We start from the raw sequence: 18,646 nt of genomic DNA, 5'->3' as shown, positions 1-18,646 counted from the left end.
AGGGGGAATTCATAACTTTACACAGAATGTTGCTACACACATTTCATCATGATATTATTGGCCGGTGAGTGATTAGTTTTCAAATGGTACCTCAGAAGACATATTTTGTACAAAGTGTATAGAGTGAGACTATAGGGGTGCAATCCATCACACCTCCCCCCCTTGCAAAGTTGCAGGAGTGTTAACCACTGGCTGACTTGGGGGCAGTGATCAGAGCCCTCTTTCCTGTACAGGGCATCTGCCACCATGTTTTCTTTTCCCTTTGTATGCACAATTTCCATATCCCCCTACACAGTATCCCAAATAAGGAATTTTGGCTACTCCAGTTTTATAGGGGCTTCTGTAGTCAGCCTGCCTCTTTGAGCTTTTACAACACAATTCCCAAGTGTTTTTTGTGATTAGACCATGTGTTGCTGAACACCTCTCTCTCATTGACATAGGCCCTCACAAAGTCCTGTAAACCTTTTAACACTTGGTGGACCAGCCTTTGAAAAGTGGCTCCTGCATTAATTAACCCAAATGGTAACACTTTGAATTCATATAATCCCATATTAGTAACAAAAGCAGATTTTTTTCTGTGCATTATCTTCTAAAGGTATCTGCCAGTACCTCTTAACTAAATTAAAAGAGCTGAGATATTTAGCTTTGCTTAAGATATCCATCATATCATTGATTCTAGGCATAGGATAAGCATCTGGCACTGTGACAGCGTTGTTTCCTATAATTAACACAAAATCATAGTGTTGTCTTTCTTAGGTACCAAGTCCACAGGTGATGCCCAAGAGCTCTGACTATTTAATTACTTGTAGGTCCAGCATGCTTTGTATTTCTGTGCAAATTTGATTTTGTACCTTACCAGTGACACGGTAAGATCTGATGGGAGGTGGCTGTGGTCCTTCAGTAATGATATTATGAGTTAGCAAGTAAATCTTCCCAGGGCTTGCTAGACTGTGGTCTTGCAGCACATTAGCTCTCTGCCTTTTCAGCTGGTGTTAACTCACTGCAGATATCAATGCTTTCCAAAGATGAGTCAGTTTGGCATTCAGCCATCAAATCAGAGAGTTGGTGTGCCTCAGTTTCCCCTTCTACACAATAGATCATGTTTACCATGGGTTGCTGTGATAAGCTTTGTCTGTTTACATGTACCAGTTGTAGGACAGCATTACCATGAGGCTTTTAAACATATGTATCTTCATTCACCGATTCTATCACCTCAGAAGCTCATTCCCAAGAATTTTGCATTTTGTATTTTTTTTCACGGGGCTTAACATTAACACCAAGTTCCCTATTTCAAAAGAGTGTTTACAAGTATGTTGGTTATATCATCCTTCTTGTTTGGACTGACGGTCCTTGAGGTTAGCTTGAACCATACCCATCATGTCTTTTTACTCTTTTCTGTATTCAGAGGGATAGCCATGTTAGTCTGTAGCCACAAAAACAACGAGGAGTCCAGTGGCACCTTAAAGACTAACCGATTGATTTGGGCATAAGCTGTCATGGATAAAAAAACCACACATCTTCAGATTCATGGAGTGAAAATTACAGAGACAGGCATAAATATACTGGCACATGAAGAGAAGGGAGTTACCTTACAAGTGGAGAACCAGTGTTGACCAGGCCAATTCAGTCAGGGTGGATGTGGTCCACTCCCAATAATTGATGAGGAGGTGTCAATCCAAGGGAGTGGACCACATCCACCCTAACTGAATTGGCCTTGTCAGCACTGGTTCTCCACTTGTAAGGTAACTCCCTTTTCTTCATGTGCCAGTATATTTATGCCTGTCTCTGTAATTTTCACTCCATGCATCTGAAGAAGTGAGGATTTTTACCCATGAAAGCTTATACCCAAATAAATCTGTTAGTTTTTAAGGCTCCATCGGACTCCTCGTATGTATTCAGTTACTGGGTCTCCCACTGCCTTAGTGTCCCCTTCCTGTGAGTGTCTGATGATATCTAGGGGTCCCCTCACTTACTTTACAGATAGAAGATCAAATGGGAAGAAGCTGATTGATTCTTGGAGCACTTCCCTATAAGCTAATAGCAAATATGGTAATATATCATCCCAGCCTTGCTCTCTTATTTTCGTACATTTCTAGCATAGATTTTAGAGTTTCATTGAACCTTTCCACCAGATCATTTGTCTCTGGGTGATATGGGGTAGCTTTTAGTTGTTTCATTCCACAAAACTTCTATAACTCACTGAGTAGCTGAGACATGAGATTTGACCTACAGTCAGATAAAATCACTTTAGGGAAACCCACTCTGCTAAAAATAGTGAAAAGGGCTGTTGCCCCAGAATCAGCTTCTGTGTTAGTTAGAGCCACTGCTTCAGGATATCTGGTGGCAAAATCCACTTCCACCAGGATATGTTTCTTCCCCCTTTGGGTAGGACATGCCATAGGTCCCTCAGTGCGCATTGCTAATTCCCCACATGCTGGGCAGGCACAACCAGCTGCTTGTAGGATTTTCTAGGGCTCTTATGTCCCATGGGAGCTTCCCTGTACAATCTTTCTTCCTCTTCAGAAACCTTTCCCCATTTCCCCTCTTTTGGGCTCCCTTTAAGACATATCCCCTTATGTACTCTAGAGTGGGGTCTGCCCTTTCTTCATCTGCAAAACACTGGCAGCTGACAACTTCAGTAACCGGGATTATTTCCCTCCCCCCTCCACCATTTCATCTGCCATAGAGAAGTTGACCTTGCCCCCCCCCCCCACACACACACACACCTGGAAACACAGTGATTTCTCTTGCTGCAGAGATTGTGGCAGGACTTTCCCCATCTCTCTTAGCAGTTTCTTGATCTTTACCATTTTCCTCTGGAATCCCAGCACACGATTCCCTTTTACTATGGGTTAAAACATTAACAGCCTTAGCCATATGCAAAATATCATTCCCCATGAGCATTTCCAAAGGGATACTATTCAGAATCCCCACTGTCAAGTCACCCCTAAGCCTTCCCATTCTAAATGAACCTTAGCCCAAGGCACAAGGAATTTTGTTTCCCCAGTGTCAGAAGCTCTAACTCCTGATCAGATAACATGTCAGTCTTCTGGACCATGCTTTCCCTGACCAGATTGATTTGAGAACCACTCTCCACCCTGTATGTTCTTTGCAATTGACCTTGGTGACTTTAATAAATTCCATATCTACCTCCACAGGGTCAGACCTCACAAAATTCAATAGAGCACCTGCAGGTACCTCTTGGGGTTGTGTGTTAAGGACAATTGCTTCAGTCTGGGCTGGATGAGACGTGGGCTTAATTTCTTTTTAGCTGAGGGTAATGATTTCTTAGGTGCTCAGTGGAGTTTGACTAGAAACACCTTCTCTCGCCATGCCTGGTATGGATCATAGCGGAGACAGCCAGTCTCAGGTCAGACTATCAAAAAACTCGGCAGACTCCCCTACTCTGGTGGAGTATTCTGTAATTAGATTTAACCAAGCCAGCAACAAATGTGTGCTCCTGGATCGCAATATTAGCTTAACGTGGAGCCACAGACAATCTCCTTAGACACTCCAGCCTATCTTTATCACTAGACAAACTGGACTTCTCTCTGGGTTGCCCAAATAGTTTTTGGGAACCTCAGTCCTTTTGTTCAAAATTTCCCCTGTCAGAATTCATCAGTCCAGAGATGGGATAGGGAAGAGGTGGCCAGGCTGGCCTTTGTTCTCCCTCTTTATATCATGATCCTTTTGGCCTTAAAAATCCTTGCTGTGTCCTGGGGGCCAGCAGTCCCAATGGTGTACGTGCTTTGCCACCAGTTCTTCATAAGAATTGCACATTCTGCATACATGCCATTTGAGGTGTCTTTGGGCATTACATGCAGGGGCTTTTGTGTACATTTCCTTTGTTATCCCTGAAGAGCTCACCTGTGGGCGTATCTCAGACTCACAATATGTTTGAGTTACAAACGTATAGCAAAATCTCATAATTCCACATACAATGTCAATATACACGTTATAACCAGATAACGACACTCATCAGGTTCCAACTTCTCCAGTACCTCACAAAGCATACTTTAGACAAGATTTATCACAATGTTGTAAAAGTGGTGACCGTGTTAGAGTAGACGGTCACCTTCCCCTTTAGCCAGCATCACACCTTCTTGGACCATTTTCTTCCACAGGAGGTGTGACATGATAGAGCTTTCTAGGAGGGGAATGATTCTGGGGAGATATTTGCCTGGGCTCCCAGCACCCTCCTTCCTGGGGGTAAAATGGGATCACCCCTTTACACTGGGTTTGTGCCCCTTCTTCTGTGTCCTGCACTCATTAGACATTGAGGCTTGCACAAAGGAATCAGGCAGGATGACCATTTTCTGTACAGAATTTAAAGATTTATCCCATAATGCATCTCTGACCTCATCAGAACATATACTTAGGAAATATTCTTGAGCAAAGAGATCTAGTAATCGGTCACAGTTCTTAGCCCCCTGCCCTTTGCCCATTTTTTTCATGGTCAGACACACATTAGACATACTGTGACGAGTGCCAACACTTTTCCTGAAATTTCTGTATTTCATTCTATACACTTCAGGGGTAATTTGAAACCTTTGCAAAATAGCTTTTTAAAATTCAGGATATTTCAAAGCCTCTTCAATTGACATTTCATTAATCCATTTAAAGATGTACCAGAGAGTTTTGCAATCAGTGTGGGGAATTTCTTGTCCTCTGGAACCTTTTGAACCTCACATAGCTTTTCAAAAGTGGTAAAAGTATTCTTCAGTTTTTTTAGTTTTTTTCCTTGTATGCAGGCTACAACTTGTCACAGTTGAGTGTTCCTTGTATGAAGGAAGCAACTGGAGACTGTGGGATTTGTCCATGCCTTGCCTTTGTGTCCAGAATATACTGTCCTCCTTCTCCTTTTTTAGGGCTTCTTTGTCTTTCAGCTCCATGGCTCACTGGTGTGAGTCTTCCTGCTGTTGTCTTTCTGGCTCCCTCTCCTTGGCTCTCATCTCTGCTTGCCACTTTTGGTGTTCACAATCTTTGTCTTTCTGTTCTTGCTCCAACCTGGTCAGTTCTAGCTTCATAGCTGCTATGTTGGCACTCATATGTATGCTTTACTGTTTCTATTCCTCTTGCCCAAAATAAGCAAACAGAAAACAACAAACTAACCTTTCTTTGACTGTTCCCAACCAACACAGTTGAGATTCACTTGAAAAATGCTTAAAGTGTAAATCTCATGTAAAATAGCAAACTGTATACATCCTGTTTAGACTAAGCCACTATGATATTCTGGCCAGACCAGTGAGAGGCTGCAACTTGGGGTGCCTCACAATGCTTTGCGGCTGTAACTCCCAACCTGGGCTCCTCACAAACACCCAAACAGCATGCAGGTCACATCCTGTGTGTCTGTCTATAGCTATAGCTCTGGTCCAGTAACTCTGATCCCAGCATCCTGTCAGCAAACACCAGCCACACTTTGGCTTCCAGCAGCCTTGGTTACTACACTCCCAGTTCCAGATCCCTCCCCCTAAGTGTGTTTCTGCATTGTCCAGCCCTCTCCTGGACAGTCAGTTATATTAAGTTTGTTGCCTCTCTAAGGGGATCAATATACAAAAGTTTGCTACCCTAAATGGAGTTATCCACACAGTTTAAAGCACTGGATTAGTTTTGATTAAAAAATAAAACAAGCTTAATTAACTACAAAAAGAGAGATTTTAAGTGTGTACAAGTATAAGGCATTAAACTCAGAAATGGTTACAAGAGAAATAAAGATAAAACAACTAGACTTGGGTCAATGTGAAATTCTTATCCCAAATTCCCAGTAACATTGCTTACTGAGTTTCAAGTCCGGATCTTCTCCCAAAATCCGTAGGCTGTTCCTTTTGTCTTCTTAGGTGGAGAAGAGAGGGAGAGCCCCGGGGTGGTTTTGCCCCTCACCTTTATAGTCCATTCCGTCTTTGAGATGCATTTTCCTGAAGTTTACCCCTCAGCAAAGTTTATTCAAAGAGTAAAGGAGACATGGTGTCTGGTGTTGAAAGAGGTTGCATGCTGTTTCTTCTCACCTCTGTTTGCTGAAATGCAGACTTTGCTTGTCTCCTCTCTTCCCCCTCTTGCTGTCTGAGGAGCAATATATAACTTATATGTAAATTTAGGACCTGCTTGTCAGGGTTTGAATACCATCATCGTTTGGGGGAATTCATAACTTTACATATAAAGTTGCTATACACATATTGTCATGCTGATATTGACCAGTGAGAGATTAGTTTTCAGTTGGTACCTCAGAAGGCATAGTTTGTACAAAGATTACTACAATAGCGTGTAGGGTGTAAATACAGAGGTGCATTTCATCACAACTTTTACCACCCAACTTTTAGACCTAACTGCCAAATCTTTCTCTCAATTTTACATGATTTTAGCACTGAAATAATTTTTTTTGTTTGTTTCTTAATGTGTACCCCTACTAGTCTTGTGAATACAGATAATACAAAGTAACACAGTCCTACAGTCACGGTTAGACTGAATCTACCACAAATACTGTTAATCCATGTGTGCCATCCATTTTAGAGTAATTTACTATTCGAGTTCCTTAAGGAACAGATGCTTGCATATTTCAAAGTTCTAGCCTCAGACACTGGATTTAAAAATCCTACAATTGCATAATGCAGAGATTCTTAAACTGTCCTCCATGGAGCCCCTGGTTCTGATCTGCTGAGACTTGGCTGGTAACACGGTGCTAGCTGCTGCTCCTTATTTCCAGCTACTAAATTACATTACAATATAGCTGAAAATACACTCATTACTTTCTTAATATTTCTTTTTTGTGTAGTAGCCACAGGCATATGTGTGCAACTGTGAACAGAAGAGGAGGAGATGTCCTTGACACAAAGTGAGAATCTGTGCTGAGCAGCCCAAGGATTGGTGGGGAAGGGAACACTTAAGGAACTAAAGATTTTCATTTCTGGGATGCTGCAGGGGCCTGAGCAGTTGATAGCCTGTTCCCAGCTGCTTTGGAACAACAATGGTTCTACCCCTTACCATACCTCCCACCCCCTGGCACACCCTCTACAATTCTCTCCCAGGCACATTAGGGCTTTTAGAGCCACTTTACAACTGCTTCTTACCCAGAGGCTGGAGCAACCATGAGAATCTCACTCATAATCTCTATATTAAAATTTTATACATACAATGAGAAACAGCTCCTGGTATAATTCTTGATTCTGGGAGAGCAAATGTCAGAAGTATTTATAATACACTTTGATATGGACCAAAAGTGTTTACCTATGACATACAAGTGGGATTTCTTGTAATGATTATACACTCTTTTTTGGAATAGCCAATAGTTGTTCTAAATCACAGTTACCAACTTCCACGCAGTAAATAAGCATCCTGACTTTCACAATAAGCCAAAAATCAAGCTAATCCCATTTCAAAACAAGACCAAAACAAGCCAGTCCCAAAGAACCCCAACACTATGTGACTAGATCCCCCTGGCATGCAGTCTGGGACTGTGGTGGGCCTGCTGTGTACCCCTGACTCTCTTTCCCCCTTGCCCCTGCTTGCCAGGACCCTATATATATATATTAAAAAAAAAAAAAAAAAAAGCAAGCTACTAGCCAACAAACAACTCACAAACCATTTAAGCCAAAAACAAGCCCAATTTCTGCATTTTTTTTTCTTCAGGTTTGGCTTGTCTGTTCTAAATCCCTTGTTTCAGCTAAATTGACAAACAGTAAGTCTAAAACTAAGCAAAAAGAGAGGCAAAAAATTCTCTACGTGCCTTACTGGCATTGGAAAATGACAGAGTCTTGTGGTTTGAACAATTTGGACTACTTATTTTCTCTTTAAAATTTGAAAATAGATGAATCATACAATGAGTGATTGGTACATTTTGATAATCTAGCAGGCACAATTCTTAGAGGTGTGTTTATTTTTCATGTAAAATAACTTGTAGAGAAGTCATTAAGTCGCTTACGCATGAAAATGTATAATTCTGTTTCTGATTTAGTAAAATTATTCGGGTCAGTTTTTAAGAACTTCATTCCCAAACTGTGTTAATACCATCGGCCCTGCTGTTTTTATGGGCATAATCCTATTAAGTGTCTGTCTAATATACTGTATAGTAATTTAATTAAAACAAAAAAGTATGTAACTGTTTCAATTCTATTATTTCCACCAGTGTAATTTAAAATGCCCAAACTCTGATCTTCTGCCAGATGCCCATCTTGTGGGTGTTCAGGAAAGCTCTGATTAACCTCCTTTCTAGTAGAGAAATGTGTGGAAATAGACTGTTTTTATTTATACAGTATGCACATAGCTCCCATTATTGTTTGGAGTAGGAATGACAATAAACAGCAAATGCAGCAATATAGCCTATGAGATACTGATAGCAAAGGCAAGCAATAATGCTGCTATCATTAAAATTGTGAAAATATTATATTGATACTGTGATGTAATCAGAGAGAGAATAATTTCCCACCTGTACATTGAGTCTGTACACTGGTGTATTGCATCGTGATACAGAACCTAATACTCTAAATATAGCATGAGAGTCAAAATAAAAATTGGTGCAGGACATGAATCAGAATTCTCTGCCTGGAGAATATTTCTCAATGTAAGTGTAAAAGAAGGTTCACTTTGTCTTCACCCACTTCCAAAAGTAATACTTTATAAAAATACAGACTTTAGAAAATGCTTTGTTCCACAGTAATGTTCCACAGCTCACACCCATACAAAACATACAAAGAGAAAAGAAATCTGTTGTGTGCATTTCCATAATGTTTCCTGAGGGAAACCAATTCCATAGAAATTAAGATGGAAATGGCCAGTTAAGGCATCCAGCCAGTGCAAGATTATCTTAATTGTGTAATATTTACTTAGGGATTGCTACTATTTTTATAAAGTACTCCCACAAAATTTTCCCGCTTACTCTGTGACGAATCCAGGTTATGGGATTCTAGGTGGCATGTTTGCAGAAAGAATGGCTGAGGGACCAGGGTATGTATTAGGATTTAAACGAAACCACTTTCTCAAAAATATAGTAAAAGATGGAGACAATTCAATTTGGAAACATCCGTTTCCTGCCCATCTTTACACCTTGTTTCTGAAAGCTATACTGAGGGTATGTCTACACTACGAAATTAGGTCAGTTTTTTAGAATTCGATTTTATACAGTCGATTGCGTATGTCCACACTAAGCATATTAAGTCGGCAGAGTGCATCCTCACTACCATGGCTAGCATTGACTTACAGAGTGGTGCACTGTGGGTAGCTGTCCCACAGTTCCCGCAGTCTCTGCCGCCCATTGAAATTCTGGGTTAAGCTCCCAATGCCTGATGGGGCAAAAACATTGTTGCGGGTGGTTTTGGGTACATGTCGTCAGCCGCACCTCCCTCCGTGAAAGCAACGGCAGACGATCATTTCGCACCTTTTTTCCTGGGTTACCCGTGCAGACGCCATACCACGGCAAGCATGGAGCCCGCTCAGCTCACTGTCACGCTCTACGATTCTGGGGGGACTGCACGGTCACCTGTGCTGCTGAGTTTGCCACGCTGACCAAACAGGAAATGAAATTCAGAATTTCCCGGGGCTTTTCTTGCGTACCTGGGTAGTGCATCGGAGTTCAAAATGCTGTCCAGAGCAGTCACAGTAGAGCACTCTGGGATAGCTCCCAGAGGCCAATACCATCTATTTGCATCTGCACTACCCCAAATTTGACCCAGCAAGGTCAATTTTAGCACTGCTCCCCTCATCGGGGAGGAGTACAGAAGTCTATTTGAAGAGCCCTTTAGGTCAACGGAATGGGGTTGGTTGTGTGGACGCAGTCATTTTTATATCGACTTAAGGCGGCTAAATTCGACCTAACCCCGTAGCGTAGACCAGGGCTGAGTGTAGATTGACAAGGTAATACAATATGCAGCTTTGTATGATTTGTAGGAGTATTTTGATGAGTTGACTTTGACAGAGATGATTGGGGTGAACATCTCAAGCTTCCCTTCTGTTTGGTGGCTGTATTTTAATATGCAGTTCCTTCAGAATATTACTGGTCATATAGGTATTTTGTGCACTATGCCAATACCAGTATGCTGGAACAATACACGTATTAGTACAAACTGTATTTACATACACGACTGACAAACTTTTGCTGATAACTCTTCCAGAACAAAACATTTGATTTTTGCCAAAAAAAAAGTTGCTTTGTAATGGCATATTAAAGGAAAACTGTTAACACTTACATTTGGGGACTAAACATTATAAATGAGGCTTTCTTAAGCTAAAAATGTTGCAGACATACAATGTAGGTTTCTTAGGAAGTGCAAGGTATTGATAGCTTCTGATATATTTTGAGTGGTTTGTGGAACCAGCTGTTTGAATTCTTAGAACCTATTCAAATATTCCACTATTTTTAAAAAGTATTTGCTTTGTAATTTATTCAAGTACTTTGAAGAAAGCATAGGCAGAAAGATGACTCTGGCGTATATTATTATTTATTTGTCTTACAATAGCACCTTTTGAGATCGGGCCCCATTGGGTTAAACTCTATACAAACGCTTAGTAAGAGATCGTCCCTGACCTGAAGATCTTTCCGTCTACATAGATAAGACAGGAAAAGGAAGGAAGGAAGAAAGTGGACCATGTACACACAGTGGTCACCCATAAAGCTTTCCAATCTGGGCTTGGATCACGTTACCTCCATACTTGAGCAATTCTGTATACTAGGTCTAGGGAACATTTCAGGTTTAATGGTGACCTGAGTAAAATTGTGGATTGGTGATGCATGCGGGCCTGGGGCAAAAGAACACTTTCTTGGAAGAAGAGGAGCATTAGTAACAGCAGCATGAGTTGGAGAGCTGAGTGTTTGAGTCTTATATACTGGGGCTGTAAAATGATATAAGTATAGAGAGAGAATTGTTTTTGTTTGTGTTTCCCCAAAACAATAGTTTAACATAATATACAAGGGTTATTTTTAACACTGAATTTTTTTTTACATCAGTCTTGCACAACTGCCCTTCATGCCTGCCACTCAGTTTCTGTTTCTTTGGAAAACTGCTGATCTGTGCTTAAACATGCCGATCTTTAAAGTTACACAGGTTTCTAGGGTTTGCTTGCAGTCATTGGAAAGCTAAGATTCTTTACTTAAAAAGTAATACCGCACAAGTTTCAAGCAGAAATAGTCATGTTTGTGTAAATAGCTTTTTTAAAAAGTGTAGTGCTGATGGTGTCTGTCCTGGATTCTTAATTCAGTTATTCAAAAAGAGGGTTTCTGATCAACAAAACCCTTAATCAGATTCAATTATTTCAGTTCCCTTTAGTTTTAGTTTGTTTAGTATGTATGTACTGAAAATTACTGTGTGGAAAAAAAAATTGTTTGGCTCTCAGTGTTACTGTATATTTATATATGTGTCCTCTATTATCTGTACATTCTTAATTTGCTTTTAATCACGGGGAAAATACTAGACTCCAGCCAGCCATATAAGTAAATCTACAAGTCAAGAGATGGATATGAAAGGAGATGGCACCACAAGCAAGGTCAAGGGGCTTCCAGTGGCTGGTATGAAGGAAAGTCCTGGGATTTTACCCTGAGCACTGTCATGGCATCCTCTTTTGGTTCTTTTTTTCAGTATTACCTGCTAGCCAGAGAGTATCTGAAATGTGTCAATTGCCATAACACAAAGGAAGAGTTTTTTCTTTTGTCCCTACTTCAGAGTTTCTTGGCTATGGTAAAAATAAGAGCAAGGAATGGGGAAGAGATCTCTGCTACTCTGTCCCCTTCCAACTTCTGTATTTTGGGTCATCTTTCCCTGTGAATAACACCTGTGCCTGGCTTTTCTGATGCTCATAGTTTTTCTGTCAGCAGCAGTTGAATGAAAATGGTGATTCTTAGGAGGTTCTTTGCTGCTGCCCAGGTCTGAACAGAGCCGTGAAACTGATAGTTTTGTTAATTTCACTCTGCCTTTGCATTGCAAAGCTTTAAGCTGCAGAGGCAGCACTGAAGTAACACTCCATTTACATTTACCCATCAGGGTTAAACTTTTTTTTTTAATGAAAACTTAATCGTGTATAAGTTGATACTGGTCTGGGATAAATGAATATTTCAAGCCCTGATTTTTAGTGGAGGTTCGTAGCTTTTTTTTTTTTTTTTATTAATGCTTTCTCATGTATTTCTCAAAGAATTGAAATGGAGAGAATATCTTTCTGTTTGCTTTTTGGTGAAAAACAAATTCAGAATTTGTGGTTTAAAATATTGTTATGGTATTAAATTACTTGGAAATAGGTGACTTACATCTCATGTTAATTATGCAAATACAATTCTAAGATTTTTCCATGGTATTTTTGTTTGATTCTTTTATGCTCATTTGGTGTAACAAAAATCTGAGACTACTTCAGGACTGTGGTTTAAATTGACTAATGCATGCGTATTTTTACTTGACATAATGTACTGCCTTACATTGAATTTCAGTAATTCTTTTCTTCAGTTTCATGACCAAAAGCCACAAGAAACTGTACACTACATTTCAAGGTCCAGTAAATCTTAGTATGTACTGTGGTGGTCCTGTAACCAACAAGTGTTAATAGACACTGGTCCAGTATTCTTGATCTATGAATGTAATTTTCTGATTAAAATAAATTGGCTGAAATTCCTTGCAAGAAAAATACACACTTTTTTCTTAAGTCAGCAAGTCTGTGGCCCTGGTCCATTAATATAGTCAGAATGTTTTTCAGAGATTAAAAGTGGATGACTATTTAAACCATAGATCTCCTTCCATTTAAGTGCAGCTGCCCAGTTGTATTTTGTGAGGTTTTGAACTATACCTTCCATCCAGTGCTGTAATATGTGTGTGTAAAATGTGTGCACTTCCTCATGTGTGTTGTCCAATAAGCAGGGAAATTGCTCTTTGACCTTTATATCTTGGTTAACCTTGACAAAGAAGGCTTGAGGGTTTTGATTTTTTTGCGGAGGGTGTATGTGAAGTATCTTATTGCCTCTGGAATCTCTAAAGCAATTATTTGATACAAGAGGACATCTTTAGTAGTGTAAGTTATGAGCAGAAACCTAAGTTCTCTACAGTTTTCCTGAATGTTGTAATGTTTTGCTGTTCTGTCATGCCCTTCTAAGTCTCATGTCTTTAGCTGTTGTAAATGTTAATGTAGGAGTTTACTGCCCTTGTCCCAGCAAAGTAGAGGTGATTTGAATTGTATTGATTTACCCTTCAAAATGAAAACCAAACCATTGCAAACTCTCATACCACTTCATCTTCAGTTGCTAATGAAAAACAGAATATTGTGTTCTTGCAACTTCTCCACTATAGCAGCAGTTCTCAACTGCGGGTCTGCGGCCCCCAGAGGGTCTGCGAAGCAGGATCAGTGTTAGACTGGCTGGGGACCAGGGCAGAAAGCTCAGAGCCCAAGCCATGGTGCCCCGCAGATGAAGCCTGAAGCCCTGAGCCTTGGTGCCCCGCAGCTGAAGCCCCAAGCCCCGGCACCCTGTGGGTAGGATGTCAGAGCACTGGAGTTCCACAGGGCAGAAGCCCTGAGGCGCCCCCCCCCCCCACTTAAGCCCAGAGGCCCCCCGTGGCTGAAGCTCTGAGTCCTTCTCCACCCTCCCCCGGAATTTTTATAATATGGTGGGGGGACCTCAGAAAGCAAAAGGTGGAGAACCCCTGTTCTATAGCACTGTGATCAGCCCTGTTGTGTTTTTAAAAGAGAAAAATATCTGCTGTGAACTACAAGCAATTTCATATTTAATATTCATTAAGTTTTTTTTATTCTGCTGAAATGAAAGAGAATTTGATAAACTGGAAAATATAGGAACAAATGTGCATCTTCTATGACAACATAAAATAACATCAATCTTCCACATTACTTTTCTCCTTCTGTTCTCTTTGGGGGGAAAAAAATGGATTCAGTTTGTGGACCATTCTCAATCTCTTCCCTTTGAACGACTGTGGAAAAACCTTGAATTCTCTTTATCTTCTCCATACAAATGGTTATAGATAGAGAGCAGTAGATTATTAATGCTATAACTCAGAGGACACAAAAGACATGAAAAAGTAAAATAAAATATTTCAGTTGAATTGACAATTAAGCACCTTATGGGGTTTTTAATCAGAAGTACTTTTATTTGCAAATGCATTACATTCTGAGTGCAACTTTTTTTTTTTAAGGGTTGTGTGTGTTTGAAAGAGAAAAGTAACAAAGTCAATGTTAGAGAAACTGATGCGCTCTCAAGGTTTATTTTATTTAAAATATCTTTTTATTAGTGCAGTGTAATTCCTAATTCAAGTCAGGCCAAAAATAACAAGTAAATATCCCAATTACAGTAATAGTGTAGCAAACTATTTAGGTAAATGTACATAATGTCCTCATGGGACCCACAAGTCTCCCATACATACTGTTTTAAAGTGACAGCACTATACATTAGTCACAGTTTTTAAATATATCATGTAGCTACTTCAGCTAAACGGGATGAATTATTCCAAGGAAAATTACAGTAATTAAACAAGATCCACCACTGAGTTTTTTTTTTTTTTTATTAAGGCTTGTCTATAAGTTTCATTTTAGCTATCTTTAAGATATAATATGTACAGTTATGGGTCCTGGGGATCCCATTGGGGGATCAGAGCCATAGTTAATCTTTAAATATTTGACAAATGGGCTCATATCTTTTGTTAAACGTGAAAATATGAAAAAAAATCAATTTGTGGTTTAGCCTGGTAGTGCACCTTTCCAGTGTTTCTGCCCTCCATATTTGAATTGCAGCTTTACACAGGTTTCAGATAGCAACATGCAAATCTCTACTGAAAAATGTCCCTTTATCTATTGGAAAGACCAGGTAGGTGAGGTAATATCTTCTATTGGACCACAGGCACCAACTTCTGTTTTACCCTGGGCGTGCTCCACCACAAGGTCCCACCCTCGCTCCACCTCTTCCCTCTCCACCCCTTCCCCAAGGCCCCCGTCCATCACTCTCCACCCTCCCCTAAGCTCCTCCCCAAACCACCAAACAGCTGTGGCTGATAGGTGCTGAGCAGAGTCGGCACCTATGTATTAGACCAACTTCTGTTGATAAAAGAGATGCGCTTTCTAGCAACACATAGCTCTTCCTCAGGTCTGGGAAAAATACTCAGAGTGTGAGCTAAAGACCAGGTGGAACAGATTGTTTAGCATAAGTTAACACATATTGCAAGAGACCAATCGAAATGAACTGGCCCATTAACACACCTGCTGCCATAGAACAAAAAAGGGAGGTTAGTGATTAAAGATTGTTGTAATAAGTCATAAAAACTGCGTCTTTTTTAAGACCATGAGCTTTAGTGTCTACAAAGTTATGAATTCAAGCTCTAAGGCTTGTCTTTTAAGGGTGTTGTGCAGGGTTTCTTTGAGGACGAGGACTGAGAGGTCAGATATGGAGTGATCGTTTTGTAAAAAGCATTTGCCCACGGGTGATACAATGTTTTTGTCTTTTGTTATTTTTCTGTGTGAGATCCTGCAAGAGTGTAGTGATTGGTTTCAGCCACATAGCTGCTGTTGGGAAATTTAGTGCACTGTGGATGAGGGTACACCACATGCTGTGATGTGTAAGACCCATGGATCTTGAAAGGTGTGTAAGCTCCTTTATCTACTGGACATAAATATCTCTCATAATGTTCTTTGCACCTCCCATAAATGTTAATTTAGACAATATGGAATGTAGGAAAAACCTGATGCTTTCTGTGACTCTCTGGGTGGCTTGTTCACTTGCATTCTTTGAAATTCCACCAATTACAATTTTCATAGACTCTCAGGTTCCCAGGCCAGAAGGGACCATTGTGATAATCTAGGCTGACCTCCTGTGTCACACAGGCTATAGAATTTCCCCAAAATAATCCCCATATAAAGAACAGATCTTTTAGGAAAACATGCAATACTGATTTTAAAATTGTCAGTGATGGAGAATCCACCATGACCCTTGGTAAGTTGTTCCAATGGTTAATTACTCTCACTGTTAAAAATGTACACCTTAGTTCCAGTCTGAATTTGTCTAGCTTCAACTTCCAGCCATTGGATCCTGTTAGATGAAGAGCCCCATTACTAAATATTTGATCCCCAGGTAGGTACTAATTGACTGTAATCAAGTCACATGTTAAAATTCTCTTTGTTAAGCTAAGATTACTTTGAGCAAGATCAGAAAGGCAAAGTATTAAAGGAAAGAATTATGTAGGTCAAGAAGGGCCTTATTTCCGTGTCTCCCATTGCACCCTTCCACTTCAGAGATTGATTCTGTGTCTTTCTCACTAAGACTGTCCTGTGTTCCCTGTTCCTACCTTTTTATACTCATTCATGTACTGTATATGGTCTTGTTAGTCCAGCTCTTTTACTTTATTTTTGTCAAAGGTGTGAGTTTGGTCAGGAGTTTATTGGGTTCCCACTTTTGGTTAAAATGAAGCCCTTCACTTTAGGCCACTTAGAAGAGGGGAAAAGCAAATTGCCTCAGGTAGTGAATCTTCTTGTCATTTCTTTTATTTTTAGTATATTTCTAAAAATGTCTTAATTGTACTACTAGTAGGATCCCCAAGTATGTATGTTGTCATAGTACGCTTTGACTGACATGTCTCCATGACAAGAGATTTTCCAGCTATGGAAGTAAATTAATAGAAAACTGTTGTTTCAAACTCTCTACAGGTACATCTACCTTTATTGAAGCATTAGCAGCCAACGGTACAACCAACATACAAACATCTGTAACAGGAGTGACAGCCAGCAAACGGAGATTTATTGATGATAGGAGAGACCAACCTTTTGACAAGAGGCTACGTTTCAGCGTGAGACAAACTGAAAGTGCTTACCGGTATAGAGACATTGTTGTCAGGAAACAAGACGGATTCACGCACGTTTTGCTATCAACAAAATCATCTGACAACAACTCACTAAATCCAGAGGTTAGAATGTTTGTTTTATGTGGTTTGATTTGTTTGCTTGCTTTTTGGGGGTGGTGGTACAAATATTTTCAACAGCTATAATTACAGTATTATTATTAATCACAGAAATATGAAAAAACAACTGATAGTTCAGTAGGTTCCAGAAAAGTCATACTAGTGCATTTAAAGGATTATAAAGGTGTAAATATTATATTTTCTTGCCTTTTAAAATCTGAATCTTAGTATGTTTGAGTTTTATTTATTAACACTGTACAATACACTACATTATCTGAATATTTAGCATTGCAGCCTTTCATAATAAACTTAGTGGTTTATTAAGTGCAACTTGAAATAAACTTCAGCCTAAATTCAAGTCATTTTTCTGAACTGGTTGCATATGCCACCTGGTGTTCAAATTACAGAAATACTGAGAGAGTGCTGTAGCAACAGATGCAGACTGCCGGATTTCTTCCGAATGATTACGTTATCCCAGTGTAATCATATTTGTGATCTGCACATTTTTTAACATTCATTACTAGACTCTCTCTTTTCCTTTGGACAATGAAAAATTTGCATGTGTTTAAACAAACACCTGCAGCAGAATTTGCAAGTATCCCAGATACTAGGGAATACACAGGAATGTAAAAGTTCAGATTCAGACCTGTCAAAAAAGAACAACAGTTTGTTACTTTTTAATAACACAATAAAAAGAGTCTGACGAATTTAATTCCTGCTGATTTTCAGGTAATGAAGGAAGTCCAAAGTGCACTGAATACAGCAGCTGCAGATGACAGTAAACTTGTGCTGCTCAGTGCAGTTGGTAGTGTCTTCTGCTGTGGTCTTGATTTTATTTATTTTATACGACGTTTAACAGATGATAGAAAAAGGGAAAGCACTAAGATGGCAGAAGCTATTAGGTATGTAAAATTGTTTTCAGTCATTTAAGTGTTGATTTTTTTCATTGTCTAAACTAGTTTATTTTTAATTTATCTCATAAAAGATCTAACTATATTCTTCTTAGTAGAAATTTAGTGTGGTCAAACGTTCAGTTGTGATAATATACAGTGTGCAAAACTTGTTTATATTTCTGTTCAAGTGTACGTTTTATTCATAGCTTTTTACTACATTTTCTTGCCATGTTGAATTAGAGCCCCTGTGTCTGATAAAAACTTAGCATGATAGTGTTCCTAATATAAACAACTCAGACTTGAGAAATGCTTTTAAGATTATTTTAAATGTGTTGTTCAAAAGCAGTACAAACAATATATAAATGTACTGAAAGAATAGATTGAACAAAGTCCATATAAAAAAGGTAGAATGACAGACATTCTAAAGGGATGGCTTAATCTTTGTGAGCAACATCCTAATGCTAGCTGTCAAATTCCATATTCAAATAAATGAACTTAATGTCTTATAAAGCATAATTTTTAATGAAAGAAATACGCAGCTGAGGTGGACACTGTGCCTGTGTTGGATTATAGGCATTTAATGTGTACCTCTTATAATATCTCAAGGATATTTTTCCCCATGTAACTTGTAAACTGGTTTCCTATTACCTTTTGATTACCTGAACGTTTACATGTAGCATGAGTATCCAAAAATATAGATAGAAGAACAAACGCTCATAATTCACTCTTGCCTTTCTTCAAAAAAGATAAAAGGTTTCATATGTTCATTGATTATGTAAGTGGTGAAGCCGTTGGAAACAAGTGGCTAATAAGGGCTTGTCTAAATGCGGAAATTATGCCTAGAAAAGGTAGAGTGTGAATTTAAAGTGCTGTAGCTGTTCCAGAATTACTCCCTGTTTG

General features: G+C 39.5%; 1 protein-coding gene across 1 annotated transcript in view; it reads left to right on the top strand.

Annotated features, from left to right (window-relative positions):
- Positions 1–18,646, top strand: part of CDYL (chromodomain Y like) — a 202,068-nt gene that overhangs the window by 169,541 nt on the left and 13,881 nt on the right. The window contains exons 3-4 of the mRNA XM_074944924.1: positions 16,603–16,859; positions 17,583–17,755. Coding sequence (XP_074801025.1) covers positions 16,603–16,859; positions 17,583–17,755 — 430 coding nt within the window. The remainder of the gene's footprint in view (positions 1–16,602; positions 16,860–17,582; positions 17,756–18,646) is intronic.

This window comes from Natator depressus, chromosome 2 (assembly GCF_965152275.1).
Source record: "Natator depressus isolate rNatDep1 chromosome 2, rNatDep2.hap1, whole genome shotgun sequence".
Lineage (NCBI taxonomy): Eukaryota > Metazoa > Chordata > Testudines > Cheloniidae > Natator > Natator depressus.
Note: the sequence above shows the minus strand (reverse complement) of the source record. Positions and strands in the feature narration are given on the sequence as shown.